General features: G+C 35.4%; 1 protein-coding gene across 1 annotated transcript in view; it reads right to left on the reverse strand.

The window, feature by feature from the left end:
• Positions 1-22,154, reverse strand: part of LOC100916588 (doublecortin domain-containing protein 1) — an 88,554-nt gene extending 66,400 nt beyond the window's left edge. The window contains exons 1-5 of the mRNA XM_031941663.1: positions 22,037-22,154; positions 12,586-12,664; positions 10,339-10,439; positions 5,571-5,794; positions 4,721-4,877 (exon numbers count right to left, since the gene is read on the reverse strand). Of these exons, the coding sequence (XP_031797523.1) occupies positions 4,721-4,877; positions 5,571-5,673 (260 nt within the window). The 5' untranslated portion in view covers positions 5,674-5,794; positions 10,339-10,439; positions 12,586-12,664; positions 22,037-22,154. The remainder of the gene's footprint in view (positions 1-4,720; positions 4,878-5,570; positions 5,795-10,338; positions 10,440-12,585; positions 12,665-22,036) is intronic.
• Between the last annotated feature and the right edge of the window lie 609 nt (positions 22,155-22,763).

Here is a 22,763-nt window from a genome sequence, read left to right on the forward strand (position 1 = left end):
TATAAAGAAAGGCAAAAATTGTCTCCACATTCAAGGAGCTCTAGTGACAATTTGCTAACAATTATGTACAGATAAAATATGCATAGATAGTATGTATGTGTATATATATATCTATTTCTATATCTATATGCATATATGCTCACAGATGTATATAAGTATATATAAATAAATATAATATATGCCATATATAATACAATATTAATATATTATAAATTTATATATTTGTGTGTGTGCATTTATGTATATAGAATTAATGAAAGATTGTTGTTGTTTGTATTTTATTATGGAAAAGGACTCCATGACATCAGGCAGGGTTTTTGGCCAAAGCAGAAATGGTTGCTATTTACATTCAATCTGAGTCAATCAGGACCCAAACAATGACCAAATGGAACTTGGTCTAGGACCTTTTGGTGGCCAGTGAGAATCATTTTGGTTTTGGTTTAAGATATGGCACTTAAGAAAGAAATATAGCCAGAAAACTCCAAGATAATCTGGGAAGGAAGGTACTAAATTAGGAGGGTATAGGTGACAGCTAGATGTGCCAGTGTCAGGTCAAGAATCAGGAAGACTCATCTTTCTGAGTTCAAATCTGGCCTCAGACACTTGCTAACTATGATCCTGGAGAAGTCACTTAACTCTGTTTGCCTCAGTTTCCCCATCTGTAAAATGAATTGGAAAAGGAAATGGCAGACCACTCCAATATCTTTGCCAAGAAAGCCCCAAATGGTGTCAAAGAATTTAACATAATTGAAAAATGGTGGACTGACAACAACAGAAAAGATGAAAGGGTTGAGGAGACAAGAAAGCATTCTTGCAGAAGATGCAATTTGAGCTGACTCTTGAAGGAAGCCAGAGAAGTTAGAAATGGACATGAGGAGGGAGAGCATTCTAGACATAGCCAGCCATAAAGGGATGGAGGTGGAAGATGAAGTGTCCTGTGTGAGAAATCGCCAAAAGGTCAGTATGGCTAGATTTGAGAGGAATTGGAGTAAAGTATAAAAAGATTGAAAAAATAGTAAAGGACTACCAGGTTGCGAAGGGCTTCAAGATAGAAAGAAATGATTTTATATTTGATCCTGAAATTAATGGGAGCCTCTTGAGTTTATGGTGTTAGAATGGTGGGGAAGAGATGGTGGGACTGGCACTTCAGGAAGACCACTTTAGCAGATAGATGTGGATGGAATGGAGAAAAACTGGAGGCAGGGCTGCAAACCATCAGTCAGCATAGTAATCCAATGGAAAGGTATTATGGCCTGCACCAAGTTAGTATCTATATTGTTCAAGAGAAGGGGACAGATATGCGAGATGATGAAAAGATAGAAATGATAAGATTCAGGAACAGTTTGGAGTTGTGGGATGAGTGTGAGTGAGGATCAAAAATGATACCGAGATTGTGAGTCTGAAAGTTTAGAAGGATGGAAGTGCTCTCAACAGTAAAAGAGCAGAGGGGAGGATACGGGGAAAATCCAGTCTGGGAAGCAAAAGCATGTTAAATAAAACTGACAGTGTTGGGTCAAATTATGGAAGATCTGGAATTCCAGGCAGAATTGAAATTTACTTGAAAAGATCATATCTATGCATAAGGGTGAGAAATCTGACAGTGATGTAAAGGCCAACTTGTAGGAGAGAGAATAGGAAGAGAGACTGGAGGCTGAGATGCTATCAGCATTACTGGACTAAATTTGTCCAGTAAGAGGCAGCAGTGGAAATAAAGGGAACTCAGTGGAAAGAGATATGTTTAGAGAGATAATCCACAGAATTTAGAAACCAGATATCAAATCTGGAGTCTAGGGATAAAACAATAAGGTTTAGTGCTTGTGAGACAAGGTAAATGGTAGGACAGTGAAGGAAATTGAAAAATCATAAGAAGGAAAGGTTTTGTAAGAAAGTATATGTTGTGTATTGGTCTGCCTGCTACCTGAGGGTGGGGGTGGGGGAAAGGAGGGGAAAAGTTGGAACAGAAGGTTTTGCGAGGGTCAATGCTGAAAAATTACACATGCATATATCTTGTAAATAAAAAGCTATAATCAATCAATAAATAAATGAACTTACAACAACAAAAAAGAAAAAAAGAAAGAATATTTTGGGTTTGGGACATGACAAATTTGATGGCCAGTCCCATGCAGAGAAAAATATCCTATGGACAGTTAGAGATTGTGTGTGTAGAACCAGTGAAAGAGGTCAAGAATGGTGAATAACAAACAGTACCTCAGTCAGTTAACAACTATTTATTATGCACCTACTATGTAACAGGCACTAGGTTAAGCAATGATAAAAATCTGAGAATCATTTTATTAGAAATGATTTGATTAAAAGTGAATACAATTACCATGAGGAGAAGGATTGAAGACTAAATTTCTGGTAATTCTTAAAAGGAGCAGCAAGAGGATCTGAAGTCTATGAAGAAAATAAAGGAGTTTAACTGGGATTATATCCCAAAGAGATTATAAAGAAGGGAAAGGGACCTGTATGTGCACGAATGTTTGTGGCAGCCCTTTTTGTAGTGGCTAAAAACTGGAAACTGAATGGATGTCCAAGTTGGAGAATGGCTGAATAAATTGTGGTATATGAAAATTATGGAATATTACTGTTCTGTAAGAAATGACCAACAGGATGATTTCAGAAAGGCCTGGAGAGACTTACATGAACTGATGCTGAGTGAAATGAGCAGGACCAGGAGATCATTATATACTTCAACAACAATACTATATGATGACCAGTTCTGATGGATCAGGCCACCCTCAGCAACGAGATCAACCAAATCATTTCTAATGGAGCAGTAATGAACTGAACTAGCTATGCCCAGAAAAAGAACTCTGGGAGATGACTAAAAACCATTACACTGAATTCCCAATCCCTATATTTATGCACACCTGCATTTTTGATTTCCTTCACAAGCTAATTGTACAATATTTCAGAGTCTGATTCTTTTTCTACAGCAAAATAACGTTTTGGTCAGGTATACTTATTGTGTATCTAATTTATATTTTAATATATTTAACATCTACTGGTCATCTTGCCATCTAGGGGAGGGGGTGGGGGGGTAAAGAGGTGAAAAATTGGAACAAGAAGTTTGGCAATTGTTAATGCTGTAAAGTTACCCATGTATATATCCTGTAAATAAAAGGCTATTAAATTAAAAAAAAAAAAGAAAAAAGAAAATAAAGGAGTTTAAGAAGTAGGAGACCAACTAAATGAATTCTTAAAATAGAAAAGAGAATAGCAGAAGGCAGAGGTATTCAAGAATACCATATGCAACCAAGAGGTCAGAGAGGAAATAAGGCAATGTTTTTTAGTATAGAAATCGCCCTAGAGTAGGAGGAAATGTCTGATCTCTAAAATGAGGAGTAGCTCTTAAAGTCTTTGGTTTTAATGTGTGAAGAAGCTGACGTAGCTATATATTCAACCTAACAAAGAGAAGACATAGGGAGATATTACAGATGTCTTTAACTCTACCAAAATTATCTTTCAAAAAGGGGACTAGATTTATTCTGTGTAGCTATAAAGGGCAAGATTAGAGCTGGTAGGTCTGAATTAAAGTCACTGTCTTTGAAGCAGCTCTTGATTATGATGGGAGCTGTCCAACAATGGAGCTGACTGCTCTGTGGGGACAGTAAACTCCACATCTTTGAATGTGACTGAGCAGAGACTGGACAAACACCTTCTCTGAAATGGTAGATGGGATTTCACTGAGTAAAAAGTAAATAATCTCTAATGTCTTCCAACTCTGAAATAAAATGATTCAATAACCGAGTTCCTTCTCTTCATCTAGCCTTTCTTTTCAATATTTATTTTATTTTTTAAAGTGAAAGATATTTAGAGATTGAATGGGAATATATTCTTTGAGTAAAAATGAAGTTAAATGGCATATGAAAACAAAATTAGGGATGTTCTGATCCACTTTTAACTAAAGAATTATGCATTCAAGATATTCTCAAACAACAACCACCACCATGCTTTCTTTAGTGCAAAGCAAATTTTCAGATTGGATTAAAACTTTGGCCAGACACAATGTGGCATTTAAGTATTTATGGAAGTCTGACTTCCTTCTAGGTTGTGCTAAAAACTACCTCTTTTGAGTTTGGGAACAGCAAAATATAAATAGAACTTCCATGTTACTAAAATGATAAACAACCAATCATTAGCTTTGTGATATTTGTTTGTCCAAGAACTACAAGGATGTGCCCACTTTGGAACTAAGACCAAAAGAAATCACACACACACACACACACACACACACACGAAATTATCAAGACAGTTGTCATAAGTGAACAATGAAGGAAAAAGAAAAAAAAATAAACTATGGTATTGTTGAAAGCACTTGAGACTTAAGCAGACCTCAGTCTAAAGGTCTAGAGCTTCCAGTTGTTAAATGTGCCTTTAAGCAAATCACTTTACTTCACTGAAACTCAATATTCTCATCTATTAAAAAAAGGAGTGGACTCCACAATTTCCCAGGTTCTTTCTAGATCTATGATTCTATGAATTCCTGAAAGAACTACTTTTAACACATAGACAAATCCTATTGGATTTTTGAAATAGTCAATGTCCAGATTCATTATCCAAATTAGTAGATTTTGAAAAATTCCATACTTTCATCTGGCATTAAATTTCTAACACACTTTTAGAATCTTTTAAAGATCTTCTCTTAGAAAATTAATTGCAAAATTGCCTCTCTCCCACATCCTCCAAGTCAAACTACTTGAGTTCCGATATTTACAGAATTTCTGGAGAAGCAACTTCAGCTTTGGGGGAATTTTCTCCTTCCTGCTTTTCTTCTGGCTCCGTAAGTGATTCTTCCTCTACCCAAACTTCGGATTTACTTACAACCATGCTGGCTCCAGACATAACAGTACCACAAGATCCTAAAATCAGAGCTGGACAGAACAAAGAATGAAAGAATTTAGCTAATAATGGTGGCAAGGGCTAGTCATCATCTTTTAGAAGAAAAACTAGGAATGTGTGATTAAAAAGAATCCTCATAACTGAGAATTTCCAGCTTAGAAGAAAGGAATTATCTTAGCATGTACAGAGCATCATGCATATTTATTTGAGATGTTTCTTTTATGTTTTGTTTAAAACAACAACAACAAATTAGGCTTTTAAAAATATCTCATTTGAGATCGACTTTATCTTTAAGCAAGCCTAAGAAGAAGGTATAATAGCTATATCCGTCTTTATTTTCAAAATAGGTATGTGATTAACAATTCAATTCAATTCTGAGTATTCCAGTGGGTTTCCTTGTATCAGAGATGGAAACTTTCCCATATCACTGCCTGTTACCACATACTTATAATATCTGTCTTTATTCTAAAGATAAACATATGACTATTATTAGAATAGGTTTCCTTGGATTGGATATGTAAGCTTTCCTATATGATTGCCGATTTTCCCATACTTATGACAGAAGGATCATAATCTTCCCAAGCCAGTCACATGAGCATAAAGAATAAATTGAAATATAAATTGGAAGCCTATAAAACATTCTGAAAAGGATATGGAGTGAAATCAGGATGTTGGTGGGTATGCTACTTCCACTAACTATCTGAGAAGAAAATAAAGTTACAAACCTAAAGGTCTAAAAAGCATCTGGATGCCAACTTTTTCCGAGTTGTGAATATCTTTTGTGCATTGAAAAATTTGATTCCTCTGCTTATTCTTTGTCTTGTACATGATTCAGAAGGTCTGGATTCTGGAAATATCTGAAGATAAATGACTGAAGAAGAGTTGCTTTTTTCTATTCGGTGATAGTCACTTTAGGATTGATCTGCTATTCTTCACAGGATACATATATCTATTAAAAAAATCAACTGGTTTTCATTAAAGAGTACAACAGAATACTGGAAATACATAAGATTATAGCAACAAAGAGTTTTAAAGTTAGAAACCATTTTAGAAGTCCTCAGAATCTGATCCATGAACTTCTGGGGGAGGAATGGGAGAGTGGAAAGGGTTATCAACCCAGGATCAGGAAAACAGAATTTCCTAGACCAATCTATAAACTCTGCACCCCATTTTCTACTTCTGGAAGATTTTTGTTGTTCATCGTGTTCAACTCTTCGTGACCTTATTTAGATTTTCTTGATATTGGAGGTGAACATTGGATTCTTTTTCCAGTTCATTTTACAGATGAGGAAAGGGAGCAAAGAGGGTTAAGTGACTTGCTCAGGTCACATAGCTAGTAAGTGTCTGAGGCTGGGTTTGAACTCATGAAGTAAGAGAGTTTTTCTGACTTCTATGTACTATGTGCACTGTGGCGCCACCTCACTGCCTCTAGGAGGGAACCGGTCTAAGTTAAATGATGTTCAGCATCACTCCATACATAAATTAATGACTCAGCCACTTACCATCCATGTGATGTTATTTAATAAATGAAATATACCCTTAATTAGAGTTACTAAAAGTGGCTGAATTAGCCATTAACTTTCTGTAACAGATCACATCCACACATCAAGGGTAAGCGTGAATAAGTATAATAATGTTTCGTGGAGGAGGTTTGGAGGTCAATGTGATGATCAGAAAAGTCCTTGAGGTCAATTAACTCCTCAGGTCACCAAGGCTCAGTCTCCCAACACGGTATGGCAGGAATCTTAAAGTTGGATTATTTTTTCAGACATGACAAATCTCTGTGGAAAATATACCCAACCTGTTACAAGTCATCTCATAAGGGCTTTGTAGCATGGTATTTTTCAATTAGAAATCTTTCTCACCAGGAGAAAAGCTTATTTAATAAGAGGTCATAGTATTAAGACTAAAGGAGGCCTTGGAGATAGTTTAGTCCAAATTTCTTATTTGATAGATGTTTTAAGGTCTAGGTCACGTAGGGATAGTAATAAGTGACTTGTTCTATATTTCTTATTCCTCCTTCTTCCTCCTCCTCCTCCTACTCCTTTTCTCTTTCTCCTCCTCCTTCTTCCCCTTCTTCCTCCTCCTCCTCCTACTCCTTTTCTCCTTCTCCTTCTTCCCCTTCTTCCTCCTCCTCCTCTCCTTCCTCTTTCTTCTTCTTTTCTTCTCCATCATCATCATCTCTTTCTTTTTCCCTTTCTACTTTCTTCTTTTCTTTCTTATTCTACTCCTCCTCCTCTTTCTAGGTTAAAACATTTTGTTCATTCAACTAATCTTCATATGAAATGAACTGGAGATCTTTTGACTTTGATTTCATTTTTCTTATCCTCTTTAGCAGTTTTTCCATTCATCAATGTCCTTTCTAAAACATGGAATGCTGCACTCTACACACTATTTCTGTCATAGTCTGACCAGGACAAAAGAGTGACACAGCCACTTTTCTAAGCCTTGACATCTCTTAATTCAGTAAAAAAATTCCATTAAAAATTTTCGTTAGTTTCTGATGGCCATATCACATTGTTGATGTACACCAGAGTCAAGGACCAATTCCCAATATAGAGAAAAGAGACCTCCTTTCAAATTGATATGCAATTATTAATTATTCCACTATAGACCTGACCCTTCGGTCAACTATTTGGGATGTACCTCTGCATTCAGAAAAAGGATAGGGTATTAGTAGTTGGAGAGTTGGAGTAGTAGATCTTCAAGGCTCAAAAGAGCTATGTTAGGATATTTAGATTATTTCTTCCCATTCCTCATAGGTAGAGTTAGGAGTAACAAGGAGAGGTGGAAAAGAGGCAGTCCATCCAAGTTAAATGATTTTATTGGTCTCCATATCTTTTGCATTAGAGACTTTTACTAAAATCTAAGGAAAATATATCATAGTGGATAGATCACTGAACCAAGAGACAGGAAAATCTCAGTTCAGTTCTAGATTCAGATGCTTATAAGTTGTATGATCCTAGATAAGTCACTTAACCTTCTTAGTCTCAGTTTTCTCATCTGTAAAAGTTAGGGTGAAGGAAATGGGAAACCACTCCAGTACCTTTGCCAAGAAAACCCCAAATTGGGTTGTGAATAATCAAACATGACTTAAATGACTGAAGAACAACCACCTAAGGAAATGCTATTATAATATTTCCCTGATCTATCACTCTTGTAACAAAAGAGGAAGAAAGTTTAGTCTTGCATAACTTAAGTTCACGAAGGGCAACAAGGTTCATCACCATGACTACCATCATCACCATTATCATCCTTATCATCACCATCAATCTTTTTCCTTATCTTGTGAAACAGGTCCCATTGAGACATTTTTGTTCTGTCCATTTTAGTACAAACTTTATTTTCCTTGGCAGAGAAAACCAGAAAAAATTTATCTCAGGTCACCAGGGCTCAGTCTCCCCAACACTGTATGACAGGAATCTTAAAGTTGGATTATTTTTCCCCATACTTTTTGTAGTCTTTGTAGTCTTTTCACCATCTTATTATCATCCCATCCACTCTGACTACCAGTTTCATCCCTTCTTTCAGCCTTCTCTTTTTCCAAATAAAGTTACAATTTAGTCTGACAGTTCCATCTCAAATGATTCCTCATGGTTATATAGAATATGTTTATATTAAAAGAAGAATATGCTTATTAGCAATGCCTGACACATAGTAGGCATTTAATAAATGTTTATTGGATTCGACTAAAAGAACCAAAAAATCTGTCTTCTAATTGATAAATAACAAAACATTTCAATCTCTTCCATATTAGAAAAAAATTTCATATAAAATTTTATTAAGATCTATGTGTTTTAATATCATCATGAAAAACAAAAGTATAAATCCAGTCATACATATATATATATGAATGGATTTATACTTTTGTATAAATATATATATATATATATATATATATCATTAAAGTTGTATACCCCAATAACCCTGAATAAAAAGGTAAAGAACAATAGTGCTAGTATTATTGAACAAAGCTGAATTTTCTGGCATTATAATCATAGGATTTAGAATTGGAGCGATCTTAGCTTTCATTAAGTCCAATCCCCTCAATTTACAGGTGAAGAAAAATGGAAATCTAAAGAGGTCAAATGACTTGGTCATATAGATAGTAATTTTGGAATCAGTGGTCAAACTTGGGTCCAACTGACTCCAAATACAGTATTTTATCTGTATTTGGCTAAACTGCCTCAAAATCTTCAGAAAAAAAGCAATAAACTGGTTTATCCCAAATGTATTTATTATAGGACCGGTTCCAGCAGAGGGGGAAACTAAGTTAATAGGAATATTTAGGTTCAACTGAGACAAAAAGATTACTTGAAAAGCAGTACATTTCCTTCATTGAGTTATGGGTGCTAAACTTTGGGAATTAGAGAAAATCATTTGTTTTTACTATAAGATGATGGGAAGGGAAAACATAAAAGATGAAATGTTTAAAAATAACCCAAGCTGGTCAAAATTGTTCGTAGGAACCAGAATTAGATTTAGCATCACAGCCCAAGGTGCCAGGAACCTCTCCCTCCTCCAATTATCTTATATTTACTTATATGCATTGGATCTCTCCAGTACAATGAAAATTCCATGAGGTCAGAGTTTGTTTTCCCTTTCATTTTTGTTTGTCCAGTGCCAGGGACATTGTCTTACATAGAGAAGATACTATAGATATTTGTTGAACTGAACTGAACTGAATTGAATTGGAAATAGGTAGAAGTAGGTTCTGTACCTTTTTCCTCTTCAGGGATTCAGTAGCCCAATGTTTTATATATATTCCTATCAGAGTTCTCTAAAAATCTCATAATGTTAGAGGTACAAAGAAACTTGGCAAGGAGAAATTAGAACTGGGGGAGGAAACCCAAAAACTAACATAGAACATCACAACTGAGAGAAGCCTTAAAAGCATAGGAAACAGAGTACAAGAGCTGCTCAGAATATTGAACCATTCCTTAGGGTAGTCAAAAGGGACCTTAGTTGCCATCTCCTTTAAATCCTTCATTTTAGAGTTGTGGAAATCAAAGCCTGGAGAGGAAGTAGCTTACCTGAGATCACACAGGTAATTAATGACAAATAAACTCAATTAAGTTCTTACTATAGGTAAAAGACACGGAACTATGTAATAATGACAGGACTTGTTTTCAAGGATCTTCTAACCTATGCTGGACATTTAATATGGACTCAAAAAAGTATAAAGTTGGGATTCAGTCTTCATTAATCCTCTCTCCTCCATTTGAAGGACTGAAGGAAAAAAGATCATTAGCATTCTCCCATGAAGGGATAAGGATATGGCTTGTAACTGAAGACTGGGGGAGAATGAAGGGTTGATTTCATGATATTAAAACACATAGAGAGTGACAGTGGCAACCAGAGAGAGTATTAATCCTCTAGAGAAGGTCCAAATATAAGAGAAATCTAGAGATTGATGGGAAGTTGTAGAACTAAGTGATTATGCTTCAGGGATAGACAACACAGTAAGTTGGAGAAAATAAAAATGTTACCTACCTCTTCTGTTTCCATCACTGAGTCTAAAGAATTTGAGGAGGGGGTAGAAACAGGAGATCTTCATATAGAGGGGGACTCCAAGTAATTCTGGGAGTTTACCTCTGTAAAATTGAAAATTCACACTCTATTTTGTATTATGTATTAAGTATTGATTAAGAATTTTATCTAGTACTTATGAATTAAAGTTAGACTTAATTGCATATACATCTTAGCATTAGAATTTACACTAGATTAACTTTCCCATTTCCGTGGCCTACAACCTAGACTCTTTCTTTGGAAAGGATGAGGGAGAAAGAGTTGACACGGTCATAAGATGTTCTGCCTGATACTATGACTAATACTGGACCACTCTGGTGTAAGGGTTGCCAACAAAGGGCTTTCCAGAATATATTGATCCATGTTGTACTTTCCCCATTGCCACTGATCCTAGAGATCTCCTTTTGTGAGTAAGCTCACCCTCTAATATAGACTAATCACAATCTTTATTTAGTTTGTCCCACTGAACCTTAGGTAACCAACTGCATTAAAAAAATTCTCAGATCATCAAATGTGTCTCTGGATAGAAATCATCCCTGATCTCTTTTATTGGCAATTGCTATCCTTGTTAACAAATTTACCATGCTCAGAACTTTGTGTCTCAATTTTTCTTATTGAAGTTTTCAATCAAAACATCCCTTATGGTTGTTCAATTAATGGTATATTTTGGTTTTATTCTTTTAAAATTAATTTCCCCTACATAAAGAGAATATTAGAGTGGGTCAATCATCAGTCAATCAAATAGCATTTATTCAATGCCTATTATGTGCCAGGTACTGTACTAAATGCATGTGCATTCACTAAAAGTCTTCCTTCTTGAACAAGAAAATTCATGGGAGAGTTTACCTTGCTGTTCTATTTCAGTTTAATGACTTTTTCTTGGATCAAAATGCATTTTTATTGGCTGTTAAAAATAAAATAACCAATAAGCATCAGCTAGGGTTCATAAGAATGGATGTTGATGGGACCAGCTAGATGGCACAGTGGATAAAGCCCTGATCCTGAAGTCAAAAGGACCTGATTTCAAATCCGGTCTCACACTCAATATTTACCCTGGGCAACTCATTTGGCCCCAGTTGCCTTACCAAACAAAAATAGAAGTTGATCTAAAGTTGAATGTAGGTGTAGTTTTGGACACCTATATTTGAGGAGCACTCAGGCTATAAGAAGTCCCTTCCATCTGTGAAATACTGTGGTTCCACAAGCCTAATAGGTTGGGATGACATAGAAGTAAAGATCCCCGTGAATATATTCAGAAAATCTGAGACTCACTTTCAGGCTCTGAAGGTAGTGCTACCTGAGAGTGATGAGATGGGTATTGGTGATAAGAAGTATGTGAACAAATAGATAAAGAGAGAATATATTCCAGGGATGGGAAAGGACTATATGATGGCCTATAAGCATGCACACAGAGAGGGTATATGTAAAATTGAGATATGGCTAAGAGCTGTACAGAAGTGTAGAGGAGTGCCATGAAAGGAGGTCTGGCGTCAACAACAGACTGGATTCAGATAGTAGAAGGCTTTAAACATCAGGAAAAGAAGACTATACTTTACCTTTAAGAATAGGGAGGTAAGGGAGATGTATTTTTGTAGAAGAAATAAGACCTGGGTATTAGAGATTATTCTTTTGATAACTCATGTGGTAGGTGCACTGAATAGGGGAGAGACTATAACCTAGAAGACCAGCTAGTAGCTCGTTGTAAAGGTCAAAGCAAGGAGTGGTGAGGTTCTGGACTGGCATTTCTTCTGCATGGGATATTAACCATTTTTATGTTAGTGGGAATTTGAATCATTTTTTCCCTTTCCCAGAAGCACTTGCATTTAAAGGTTCATCTCCAACTGTCTAATTAAGGGCTCTATATGTATATCGAACGAATTTCATGGATCATGTAAATTAGACAGGAAAAGGAGAGGTTCTTCTAGAATCTCAAGAAACCCACATCATTAACTTCAGGGTGTTGGCCACCTCTGATAGAAATTGTGCTAATGATAATGTATTTACCCACTGAATGGATGACATAACATTACGTTAAAAAGTAGTTGAGTGGTTTTAAAAGAGGTTGGAGGTTTTGCATCTTGTTGCAGAAACAAAGTGATAGGATTATATTACAATCCTAGTTTAACATACAAATCAGTAGGGTAATGATGTCATAATTTTAAGAGTATTCAGATTACTGAATGTTTTCCTTTTCTAAATTCTTTTCTTTACCAGGTCATCTCCCTCCAGGTCTTTCAAGTAGAAGATTTCCATCCCTTTTTCATTGGACAGCCTCAGGACTGCAGTACACCTGTTAAAAGAGATGGAGAAAATAAAGTTGTTTGGTGGTTCAGAATAAGTACTGGATTGGAAATCAAAGGATGCAAATCCAGCACTCTATGACCTTTCTGGGGAAAATGATTTCTTACATTGTTTAGAAAAATTATTATATTATCCATGGACATTGGGTGATTTTGTTTTTCCTTATTTTCTACTTCTCCCATGACTATCTCCTAATCCTGCCATATCCCGATCCTTTTCCAAAAACCTTGTGATTTGAAATTACAATTTCAAATAATTACACAATGTTAAAGAAAGAAGAGATCTTAAAGATCCTGCAACTCTCTCATTTCTGTATGTGTTCATATGTGTCTGTGTGTGTCTCTCGGTGTGTCCCTGTGCGTTTGGAGAATGGTAAAGCTGTGATTTCATTTCTGTAGAAAAATTCTAACAGAGATCACCGATCTATATGACAACTTTGTGAAAGAATGTGTGTGTGTATTTGCAGAGTGGCAAACTCTTTTCTGTAGGGAAATACTAGCAGAGATCATTGATCCATGCTGGTGACAGTGCGTGCATGTATAAATCTTAGATTATGACTAAGACACTGCAAAGTTAAGTGACTTGCCCACTGTCATACAACTGGTCTCAGAGCTAGGATTTGAACCCTGAACTTCCAAATTCTAAGACTAGTCCTGTAATCTCTGCTGAATATAATGTCTTTCCTAATTATGATTAATAATAATTATAATAGCAAAATTAAATAAGGATGATAAAATAGCTCACCTTTACCTAGCACTTTTAAGATTGATGAAATGCTTTGTGCACGCGCGCGCACACACACACACACACACACACCAGAGGCAGTTGTTTTAGATCAGAAAAAGACATTTAATGTAATAAATGTTGATACATTTTCCTCTCCAGAAAGCACCAGAATTCTACTGGGTTTATTTCTATTTTGCAATTCTCATTGGTGAGACCTTCTATATTATGCTTCCTTTCAGAGTCAACATTTCTGAAGGAAATGAACTAAAATTTGACTGATCGATCTGTTTAGAATGTCAAGTCTAATAATCACATGTGCAAGTAGTGAGAAAATTTCCAAAGTGATTTGTAGAATGATGAAGACAAAGAGACTGAGTTCAAACAAACAAAGTTGAGATGGAGAGTTTCACAGAAGACCTGCTTACTGTCCCCAAGAATCTAGAGAACCATCATATGGAAAAGGGATTGGATTTATTCTGTTTGGGTCCAGAGGACAGAACATAGGAACACAAAGCAACACTTGAGGTAAGGAAAAATTCCCAACAATTAGAACGGTGGGAAGGTGGATCGAGCCAATTCTGGAGTTAAGGGATCTCCTCAGGGGAACTCCTCACACATGCTGGCTGACCACTTTTTGGGGGCGGGCATGGAGTGAGCATTCTTTTCAGGGCATCAGTGATAATGATGACTTCTGGGGCGTCTTATCAACTTGAGTCTGTGCTAGATTTGTGATTCTCATGGACTACTTCACAGGATTAAAATCAAAAGGGTGCTGACATGATTTGAATTCTTTCAGCAGCCACAAATAACTGAGTTTAGCATCTTGCTCCTAGGAATAATTAATTAATTAGTACTGGAAAGTGCCTGATAGCAGATACCTTCCAGAAGATAGTAGACAGTGTCTCAATGGACATACCCAGAATGGTCTCCTACCTGTACTGATCTCACTCTGGTCCCCTTACAAGAGGTAGCCTTCCCAGCTTCCCATTTTGCAGTAGTCAGCCACAAAATTTATGAAGATAATTATTTTTAGATATAATTGTTGACAATTATAAAGATAGACTCTTCATGACCCTTTTGGAGATGTTTTTTTTGGCAAAGATATTCAAGTGTTTTGCCATTTCCTTTTCTAATTCATTTTACAAATGAAGAAACAGAAGTAAAAAGCATTAAGTGACTGGAACAAGAATACACAGCTAGGAAGAAGCCGTATTTGAACTCAGGAAGATGAATCTTCCTGACTCCAGACATGTCCACTACACCACCTAGCTATCCCCATAATAATAGATAGGACTTGTACAATGCTTTAAAGTTTGAAAAGCAGTTTACATTTTATTTCATTTTATCCTCAAAACAATCCTGAGAAGGAGATGCTATTATTATTATTCCATAGATGAGGAAACTAAGGCAGATAGAGATTGAGCGACTTGTTCAGGATCACATAGTCTGAGACTGGATTTGAACTCAGATCCTCCTGACTCCATGCTCTAACTTCTATAATTAAATGATAATTGCTATTAAAGTACTTTTTATCTGAAATTACTGAACAATAGCAAATTAAATAAAATATAGGTGGTAAATTCTATTAACCTGAATATTCCCTTATCTAGAAGAGCCCCTTCCCTGGTCAAGATACAGTTCAGTGATTTAGGCTGGAGCAATTGCCAGAAGAAGCAAACCTCTAAAACGCAATGCTGATGACCTGCCTAAATATATACACGTTAAGCCTTTTTTAAAACTCTGAAATAAAACCTAAAATAAAATTTTAGTGAGGAGTATAAAAACAGAGAACACAGAGGCTGTTTAATAACTTTCTATGTTAAAAAAAGGTATGGATTATTTTAAGGGCACTCTGCTTACATTTTTTATCTAGCAGAATGAACTAATTATGAAATGTATGCGTCAAAGATTTCAATTTCAGGCTTGACTTTACTTTGAAGATTAATTTTTTTTTTATTTTATCATCTTTACAAGCAGCTCAGTGGCCAGCCTGACTGAATGTTACTCATTGTTCACTGGTGTATGAAGTGTATTTAATCAATGTGAAGAAAGTGATATTAAACTATTATCAGCTGCCTCAAATGCTCTAAAAATCTCCCTCCAAAGGTCAAGAGGTAACATCTCTACTAATAATATGAGAAACAGTGTATTTAACTTTTCCTTTACATCAAAGATTTTCAATGATCTAGGAATTCTTTTGTCAAAGTAATGAAAATATTGAAAGTGATTTCTTCCGATTTTATTTTTGATCCGAGTGTGTGTGTTTCCACCTTTTCCTGAAGGTTCTGTTTTAAACAGATAAGAAAAACTATATATTGAAAGCATTTGCCAAATTATGTTCCATGAACCCTAGTTGGAGTCATGAGATGCAAGTAAGGGTTCTATAGAGGAAAGTTTCTTAAACTCTCGGTTGTAGCCCCATATGTAGCCCCATATGGGCCATATAACTGAATGTGAGAGTTGTGAAATTATGACTTATTATCGGTAAATGCTTCATTTATATACCTATTTTATATCTGGAGTTACATAAAAATTTTTCAGGTAAAAAGGAGTCCTGAGTGGAAAAAGTTTAAGAAGTCCTGCTATTGAGAATGTTAATCATAGCAATATTTTCCCCCCCTCAAATAATTAATGTGAAATTATAAACTTACTTCAATATTTTTCCCAGACACATAGTTGATGTGAAATTATGTATTTATTTCAATACATTCTCCCCTCAAATAGTTAATATGAAATTATATACTTATTTCAATATCTCTCTCACACACATAGTCAAAATGAAATTATGTGCTTATTTCAATATTTCTCCTCCTCAAATAGTTAATATGAAATTATATATTTATTTCAAAAGATGTAAGATTTCATCAGTGTGAATTCTACCAAAACTGATCATGGAGTAATACATTGCTTTGGCCAAAAAATAATAATCATAATTAATTAACATGCTATCACCTGAAAGCCATCTTTCTGGTAAGAAGACTCTCTGAACTTAGGCTCATTCTCAAAGAATAGGTATCCTAGAGATATACACTATCTGTTGCTGCATCCCATTTTCAAAGCATTTCAAAGAAGGAGATGCAACAATGCTTGCACTCTGCTGGAATACCTTCAAAGAGTAGATTACCTTACAAGTTACATTAAAGTGATTCTGAGGTTCTGTCTCACATCCATCAGATTGGAAAACATGAACAAAAATAAAAATCTTAAATGTTAGAGAAGGATAATACACTGCTACATTGTTGGTGGAGCTGTGAATTAGTCCAAACATCCTAGAAAGTAGTTTTCAGGTAGGCCCCAAATTTACTAAACCATGCATACCTTTGGCCAAGTGAGGGATTCTTTTACTAGATGTATGCCCAGAAAAAGATCAAAGAAAGAGGAAAAGGATCCATACATATAAGAAAGCCAGGGATAAAAAATAAAAATTCGAAATTAAGGGAATGTCCATCAATTGAGGGATATTTCAATAAATAATGCTATCTGAATGTGATAAAATATTATTGTGCACTAAAAAACGAACAAGGAGATGGGAGACATACCACCAATGCAGAATTTAATAATCAGAAGCAGGAGAACAATAAATAGCTAAACATCAACATTGTAAAAATGAACAATTTTGAAAGTCTCAAGAATTGCTATGAATCATCATTATATAGGTCCAATGATGAAGAAAGCTATCCACCTCATGACTTATTAATACATAGGATGAACCAGTATTTTGGATTTAACTGATATAAAAATGGGCTTCGTTACGCTCTTTGATTAAAAATATCTTTCTTTCTTCTTCATCTTTTTGCTTGTTTTTCTTTAGTAAGCAGGGGACAGAAGAGAGAAAAATGCTTCATAATTGAAAAAAGGTTGTTTTAAATGTAGAGTTATCTCTGGGGATGCCAGCTACATGTACAACAAAAATACCTAGATGTCAATGTTTTACCTGGAGGATGTGAACTTAATTTTTAAAAACATTTTGATAATTATAATTTCATATAACTGGTCTGCTTTGTTAACCAGTGAGGCAGCTAGATGGCTGAGCAGATGAAGTCAGTAAAGAGCTGAATTCAAATCCCACCTCAGATTTACTGGCTGTGTGTATGCCATGGGTAAATTATTTAACTACTTTTAGCTCCAGTTTCTTTATGTGGAAAATGGACCTGGTAATAGACTTTACCTCACTGGGTTGTTCTGAGAATCAAATGAGATATTATATGTAAAATGCTTTGCAAATCTTAAAATGCTGCGTAAATGCTAACTATTCTCATCAACTTAGATATTGTATTTTATGCTTTGATGAACTTTATTCTGAGAAGAAGCCCCAGAAGCCGCATTATAGTGGTCCATGTTGCAAAAATGGTCAAGAATCTCTGCTATGTCTGGCCATATTTTATATCCACATATTTTAAATTATTCCTCTTGTTCAGTTTTTTTTAATCACGTCTGGCTCTTTGGGACCCCATTTGAGGTTTTCTCGGCAGATACACTGGAATCGTTTACCATTTCCTTCTCCAGCTCATTTCAAAATGGGGAAACAGAGGCACTCAGGGTGTTAAGTGACTTTCCCAGAGAAACACAGCTAATAAGTGTCTGAAGCCAGCTTTGTACCTGATGACTCCTTCCTGCCCTCACTCAGTGCTCTCTGCACTATGGTATCACTTAGCTGCACTAAAGTGGTTCCATCTATCTGATTATCCTGGACACATGCCCTTGTAAAAAGGATTGATGGATTCTGTCACCATTCAGTAACCAGTGAGGAACAGCACAAATGGAACGGTGGTCCTGGAGTCAAGAAAACTGAATTTGAAGATCTGAACCTGACCTCTAATACTTATCCTCTCTGTGACTAGAGGCAAGTTGCGTAGCCTCATCAAACTTCAGTTTGCTCATTTGCAAAATGAGAAGAATGACATCTATAAACCTTATGCCAGAGGATTATTATGGTACTCAAGGGAATCAGAGAACTTTACAGATGGATGTTATCTCTTTGGGCTTAAGCTGGATGATTCCTCATTTCAACATTCCTCTATAACAAAGACTTTTCCAGCTTTTCCTTGAGGACTTCTGATGGGGAAGGGTCCATCACCACCTCTTGAAGCATCCCATTCCCATTTTGGGGTAGCTCTAATTATTAGGAACTTTTTCTCTCTATCAAGCAAATTTCATCAATTATTTCTACAAAGTTCCCTGGCTCTGCCTTCTGGGGCAGAACAAGTCTGATCCCTTTTCTATAAAAATGGCAACCTTTCAAATACTCGATTATATAGCCAGCTTTCTCTCACTAAATCTTTCCCTCTCCAAGCTAAACATGCCCAGCTTAGTCAAGCGATCTTCAAATGGCATGAATTTGAGATCTAGGAATTTTAAATCTATTTCAGCAATTGGAAGGGGCTATATGATGATGCAGAGCTAACATAATAAGGGGAGAAGAAACAAGTGCCTTAATGACCTCAAATGGTATTAAGGAAATTAAATAAGAAAAGCAGAGGATGTGGGAATTTATATATTCTGTTTTGAGGTTTTGGAAAGGAGAGGATAAAAGAAATAATTCATGTTGAAAGAAGGGAGTGAAACTGGGTATTCCTCATAATTAGGACGGGAGAAAAGAACAGTATAAGAACATCAAAGAAGAGCTGGAGAAAATGGATCAGAAATGCTTCTCACTCTTATCTGAGACAGGCCAGGGAGGATTGAACACACACACACACACACACACACAGGAATGCAATTAGTTTGGTCTAGAAACATATCAAAAGAGGGAAAAATCAGGCTGGGCAGTGATGCTGCAAGGGAAGGGATAGCCACAAGTAAAAGAAACTTCCTGGTCCTGAAGAGGAGATTAAAAGAGTAAAAAGAACAGCAAAGTATTAGACTCTAAGAGGGTACTCATCAGTTGGAAAATGGCTGAACAATTTGTGGTTCATAAATATAATGGAATATTGCTTTGCTGTAAGAAATGATGATTTCAGGGAATTCTGGGCAGTATAAAACTTACACAAGTTAAGCAAGCAGAATCAGAACAATTGCAAAGACAATCACATTGTAAATAAAAATAGCTTTGAAACCAACACAGAAGGACCCTAAAAAGTGCAGTGACCAACCATGTCTATCATGCAGGTGTTGTTTTTTGCCCTTTATTCTCAAAGAAGACCACGACCTCAGGGAGGGGATGCCATGACATGCAAGTGAATTGGATTTAAGTGAGGGAAGGTTGTGCAAGGTTACCTGCCTCACTTTCTCCTCCAGAACCATCTGGCTCCAATGACCAGATATAGATCAAGATGGCTAGAGATGATGCAGAGATAATACAGAATATTACCCAGGAAGGACTTAAAGTACAAAAGGAGATGTATGTATTTAGACTTAGTAAAAATTCATTCTGTTTAACTATGCTTATTCATTACAAGGGATTTTTTTCTTAGTGTTTTAATTGGAGAATGAAGGGGTAGCAATGTCTATGCTATTTTTAAAGACATTGCAAAATCTTAAACTATACAGAAAATAACAATGATACATGGAAACAGGACAGTTAAAAAGTACAGTGGAGAACTTATTATGTTCTTTTACTTCAAAGAAAAGCAAGTACTAAGAAATAGGAATTCACAGTTTCATTTGTAATTTTCTTCTGTATGTATGGAAATACTCTTTTGGATTTTTTAAAATCATAATAAAAATGAAAGTAAAAAACCAAATCTGACAAGTGACAAAAATGTTATCAGGGCTGTTCATTTGGTAGGACTCAAGTGTTACACTAAAGATGCATACTTGGTTGACCTAAAGTCAGACAATGCAAGATTAAATTAGTCTTTTATGTCAACTTTATAGAGTGATTTGAATTTTAAGACTTTTAGGGGAAGGGGATGTTTTCAAGTATGTGAAAAGATGTAACTTGTAAGAAAGCTGACTTTTTCTCCCTGCCTCCTGCCCCTATCCCCAGATGGTACAACTAGGCAAAGTGTGGAAAGGCAGATTTCAGTTTCATTTAAGGACAAACTTCTTAACAGGCTGGCCAAAAGTAGAATAGACTGCTTTGAGTTATGCATTTGCCCCTCACTTGAGTCCAAAAGAAGGCTGGGTAGTCTTGCATTGGTTATGGTAAGGACATTGGACTAAATTGCTACTACATAGTCATCCAACCCTTGAGATCCAGTGAAACAGAAATGATAGGATCTTTATGATGATTTGTTGTTTTGTATAAATGTCAACTGTTTTGATAAGCAATGCAATAAATAATAAGCTAAACAGTAGAAAGGGAAGTTAGGGGATATTATGAATAGAGGGAGCACTGCTTGGAATCAGGAAGTCTTATCTTGAGTTCAAATCCAGTTTCAGACACTTCTTAGATGTGTGATCCTGGGCAAGTCCCTTAACCCTGTGTGCTTCAGTTTCTACTTCTATAAAATGAGCTAGAGAAAATAAATGGCAAACTACTTTAGTATCTCTGCCAAGAAAAATCCAAAATGGGATCACAAAAAGAGAGAGAGAGTTGAACAATAGCAAAACATTAGAAATGGAGAAAGTCCACATCAGCTGATTATCTTCCAAATACTCAGTTTTAAGATTAGCATAAGAAGGATGTTGGGTTATGTTTTTGTCTTACTTAGTATCCCCACCACTTACAACAAAAACTTATTATTTCTTGAAAAACTGATATGTTCATGTTACAAATATCATTACAGTGTAGAAATTTGTCTTTCACATAAGTTGGTCTGTTTTTCATCAAGATATCCAGATTTAACTTACACTTCCTATATTATTTCCTGGAATTAAATCCTGGAATCATTTCTATAGCTCTGAAAGGGACATTTCCATGTACTCCAATTTTTAGCCTGGCTCCAGCCAAGGAGAAACTGTCTAGATACCATGAGTTCTTCCTTCCTAGAACCTTAGCTGAATTCAAATGAAGGTAAATTCTGATATTTCTCAAGGAACAATAAAACTACAAAGGCCTACAAAGATAATAGTTAATTTAACCTCATTTTACAGAGGAATAAATTAATGCAGAAAACTTGGATGATTTGTTCAAAGTCAGAGAGCAAAAAAAAAAATTAGGATTCAAATTTTGGATTTCTCCGGTTCTCTTGACTTTGAATTTATGGTAATTTCTTACAATGAGGTAATTTATTATTTTCATTATAAAAGCAAAACAGTTCTCAGTACATTAAGAAAAGAGTCTTGGCTATCATACACTTACAACAAATTAGTATTCTATATCAACATATGAAATTAATTTTCCTATAAATTCAATTTATTTTGCTTGAATAATGTATATCACAGTAGATAATATTTCACATTATTTCCTTTTAAATTATTATTGCAAATGCAATAATATTTGCAAAGCACTTAGCATAGTTCCTGGTATGGAGTAGGTGCTTAACAAATGCTTTTCCCCTTCTCCACCATGGGAGTTATGTGTATAGTAAAAAAAAAATTGAAATTATAATTTAGTACTAACTTTCGTTCTTATTAGACCTTAGACTGTGGGGTGTTATTTTTCCCCTATCAACAACTTCAGTTTTCTCATTTGTAAAATGGTGAATGATGATATAATAGCCCTATTACGTGTGTAATATGGGCAAAGAAAGTACTTGTCTATTATATACTACGGAAATGTATGATATGGTTTGGGGGTCAAAGAAATCACCTCATTAAGCTCTCCTCTGGTTAAGAATTGGTCACATAGAGGTAAGGTTATTCTAGAAGGGATCTTCAACTCCAAAATGTTCCTACTGGCTTGGTTTGTTGGCCCCTCCATGATTTATGGCCCACCTTAAAAAGAAGACAAAATACAGATTAATAATCTCCCCAACAAGGAGGAAATAACTGAAATAGGCTTTTGGTTATATAATAAAGTATTAATATTTTATTGACATCTTTTGTTTTTATATCACTTCATTTCTTAATATGTCTCTCTATAAAGCAAATCATCCTTTATTAAAAAGAATAAAAAATGTGAAGGTGGGTAAGCAGTTCAGTAAAAGTAATGCATTAATATATTTCTACAGTAAATGCATTTTTCCATATTTATAATCTCCTAAATCTTAAAAGGAAGAAAGGAAGGAACACCACTTTAAAAAAAATGTATCACTGATGGCTTTAACCATTTCCAAATAATTGACTATTCTTTTGAATCAAAGATCAACAGTTAGACAAAAGTAAGCAACAAAACTAACTAGCAAGTACTACTAAAAAAGTGTACAAGTTTTCTTTATGATAATCCTCTCTCTACTGAAAATCAAGTAAATATCTTTATTATTTAATAATAAAATCTTGATTAATTACCTATTGTCTGCCAGGCACTGGGCTAAAGGCTGGGAATACAAAGAAAGGAAAAAGATAATCTTTGATCTCAAGGAGGTTATACACTAATG

Source organism: Sarcophilus harrisii, chromosome 6 (assembly GCF_902635505.1).
Source record: "Sarcophilus harrisii chromosome 6, mSarHar1.11, whole genome shotgun sequence".
NCBI lineage: Eukaryota > Metazoa > Chordata > Mammalia > Dasyuromorphia > Dasyuridae > Sarcophilus > Sarcophilus harrisii.